The 2,653-nt window shown below is 38.4% G+C and overlaps 1 protein-coding gene across 1 annotated transcript; it reads left to right on the plus strand.

Moving 5' to 3' along the window:
- Window positions 1–968: 968 nt before the first annotated feature.
- On the plus strand, window positions 969–2,086 carry LOC119568079. The gene is made up of 3 exons (XM_037916479.1): window positions 969–986; window positions 1,113–1,183; window positions 1,318–2,086. The coding sequence occupies exons 1-3, from the start codon at window positions 969–971 to the stop codon at window positions 2,084–2,086; spliced, it is 858 nt and encodes a 285-aa protein (XP_037772407.1).
- Window positions 2,087–2,653: the final 567 nt, after the last annotated feature.

Consider the following 2,653-nt stretch of genomic DNA (forward strand, 5'->3'; position numbering starts at 1 on the left):
TTGTGGTGTGTGTGTGTGGGTGTGTGGTATTTTATATTTGTATATGTGTTCACCCCTATATATAGTGTGTATATATACCGGATGTATATGTACACACACCCCACACAACACACACACAACACATATATTATATCATATATAATTAAAAATTAATATATAATATATAATATATTATAATAATTTAAATGTATGATTATGTATATGTGTAGTAATTTTGTGTGGTATGTGCTTGTGCGTGATATATCTGCATATAGATTAGCATATATATGTTATTTTTATATATATATATATATAATATAATATATAATATAATATATATATTTTGTAAATATGCATATACATAAAATGTTGCGTTTATATACATGTTAATGTATACATACATACAACTTATATATATAAACTTTAAGTATAATATTTTTGTATATTGTAAAGAGTATATTTACATACATATTATCCACATTTACATATGTGCATATACGTGTATATATCTGTTTATATATGAATATGCACACATATATGTGTGTGTTCTATATATCTATATATGGTTATAACAATAATTTCATAAGAAACAGCAATTTTACTTGATTTTTAAGTTGGTTTCACCAGTCACAGTTCGAAGATATGGGGAGGGGGGAGAATTGCTCCTGAGATTTTTTATCTGCTTTTATCATTTGCCTGTCACAATCAAACAAAGAAAGACTCTAGTTCAAAAAAAAAAAAAAAAAAAAAACGGATATGTCACTCTATATCTATGCTTTGCAATTCTTATGCTTGGTGTTGTACTAATTATTTCATTCAAAACTTCAAGTTATCATCCGTAAATAGACAGTTGCCCTTCTCCTTTCTCCCATGCCAGGACCTGCCCCGACCTCTGATCGAGTGTCCCGCCCTCCACAGCCGGACTATATAAGGACGAAAGGCATAGCACCAGGTCATAGTCGGGACGCACTTCTCCGCACGTGACAGACATGAAGGCTCCGTTTTTGGTGAGTTTTGGCTTTTTTTAATCATTGTTTTGTGTAATAAAAAGATTTGGCATTTAGAGGCCCTTTTCCCTTTTGTTTTAAACTTTTGGCTATTTTTATTTTAACTATATTTTTATTTTTTTTAAGATCACATACTCGATTCCTTTTGCAGTTGCACGGGCAGCTACTGCCTTTGGCCAGCAGTTCCCTAAAAGGCAGTAACACGCCGCCGCCTTCCCACTCCCGGGGATTTCCCAGCAGGGGGGAAGTTTCACCTCCCTTCCTTCCGCAACACAAAGGGCCCAAACGAAAGGCGACCCCTTCCCAAACTTTTTCCAAAAATCCACTTCAGACGCAACAGCCCCGTCAGTCGGGACTCTTCCAGAACACAACCGCTCCAAAAGGAATGTGACACCAACACCAACCAGTTCCAAACCCCTTCTTCCCCAGAGCCCCTTCGACTCAAACCCTTCCAGCAACACGGAAGTCCTTTCCCAGCAGAACTAAAACGCTCATTTGGGAAACGCTTCTTAGTCGGGTTTTCCAATCATTTTTGGTTCCGACAACCGATTCCAGACCAAAACACTAATCAATCAATTCCGGAAGCCGATTCCAGTCCAGTTCGAAAACCAGGATTCCAACAAAAGATTCCAGCCATTTTCAAAAACCGGATTCCAAAAACGTTTCCCATCCACCTTCAAAAACCAGAATTTCCCAAAAACCCGATTCCAGTCCACCTTCAACAACCAAAATTCCAACAACAGATTCCGTCAAGCTTCAACAACCAGGATTCCAAAAAGATTCCATCAAGCTTAACCCGTTTCAACCAAATTCCCAACCCCTTAAATAACCAGGACTCCAAAAAAGATTCCCCAAACAAAACCCCCTTTCAAAAACCAGATTCCAACAACAATTCCAGTCCCCCTTCAAAAAAAGGGATTCCGCAACCGCTTCCTCAGAACTCTCAGCCAGTTCCTTCCTTCGATCCTTTTCGTCGTTCGATTCCCCATGACTCCGTCACGGAGTCTTCGAGCCTTAAACCTTTCCCCCCCGGCGCCAGTGCCTTATGGGGGGCATCACCATCCTTAAACTCCTCGACCGTCCCTACGGCACTACGCTGACCGGGAAAATCATGCCCTGTTTCCAGGTTTTAAACCCCAAAACTCTTCTCCAACGGCGCCGTCGAAACTACCAGTACAGTAACGCTCATTATCCTAAGTTAACATAGACGAATAATTACTTTTTAAACTAAATACGGTCCTTTAAAAAAGTTGGGAAAAATTTAAAGTAAATATTGTTTTAAATTGATAGTTTGCGAAAGTTTTTTTAAGCATTTTTTTAATCATCTAAAAACTTTTGTTTTTTCTTTACAGCTTCTGTGCGGCGAGGTTCGTGTTCGGACCCGAAGGAGCGGGTTGTGTAGCGGAGTCGTCCGCCATCCCCCGCGTATCCACCACTACTTTCTACAACCAACCGGCAGTTTGACGCCCTGAAGATAAATCATTTTAGAGAATCAAAGGCTGACCTTTACATAGGAACTAATTTTGTTCATAATCTTCTGCATAGCACGAAGATTATTATAGAGTAAATTTTCCAATAATTACTTAAGAATAGTCGGTGTTTCATCCTTTTGAGCACTTACTCAACAATATGAGAAATGAAATCAAACTAGAGAATATAAAATGAGG

This window comes from Penaeus monodon, chromosome 43 (genome assembly GCF_015228065.2).
Source record: "Penaeus monodon isolate SGIC_2016 chromosome 43, NSTDA_Pmon_1, whole genome shotgun sequence".
In the NCBI taxonomy this organism is placed as follows: domain Eukaryota; kingdom Metazoa; phylum Arthropoda; class Malacostraca; order Decapoda; family Penaeidae; genus Penaeus; species Penaeus monodon.

Bases quoted from the DNA above. Each gene is read 5' to 3' on its own strand.
- LOC119568079 (XM_037916479.1), top strand. The intron at 1,184-1,317 runs GTAACACGCCGC...AATCCACTTCAG, and splicing joins CAGCAGTTCCCTAAAAGGCA to ACGCAACAGCCCCGTCAGTC.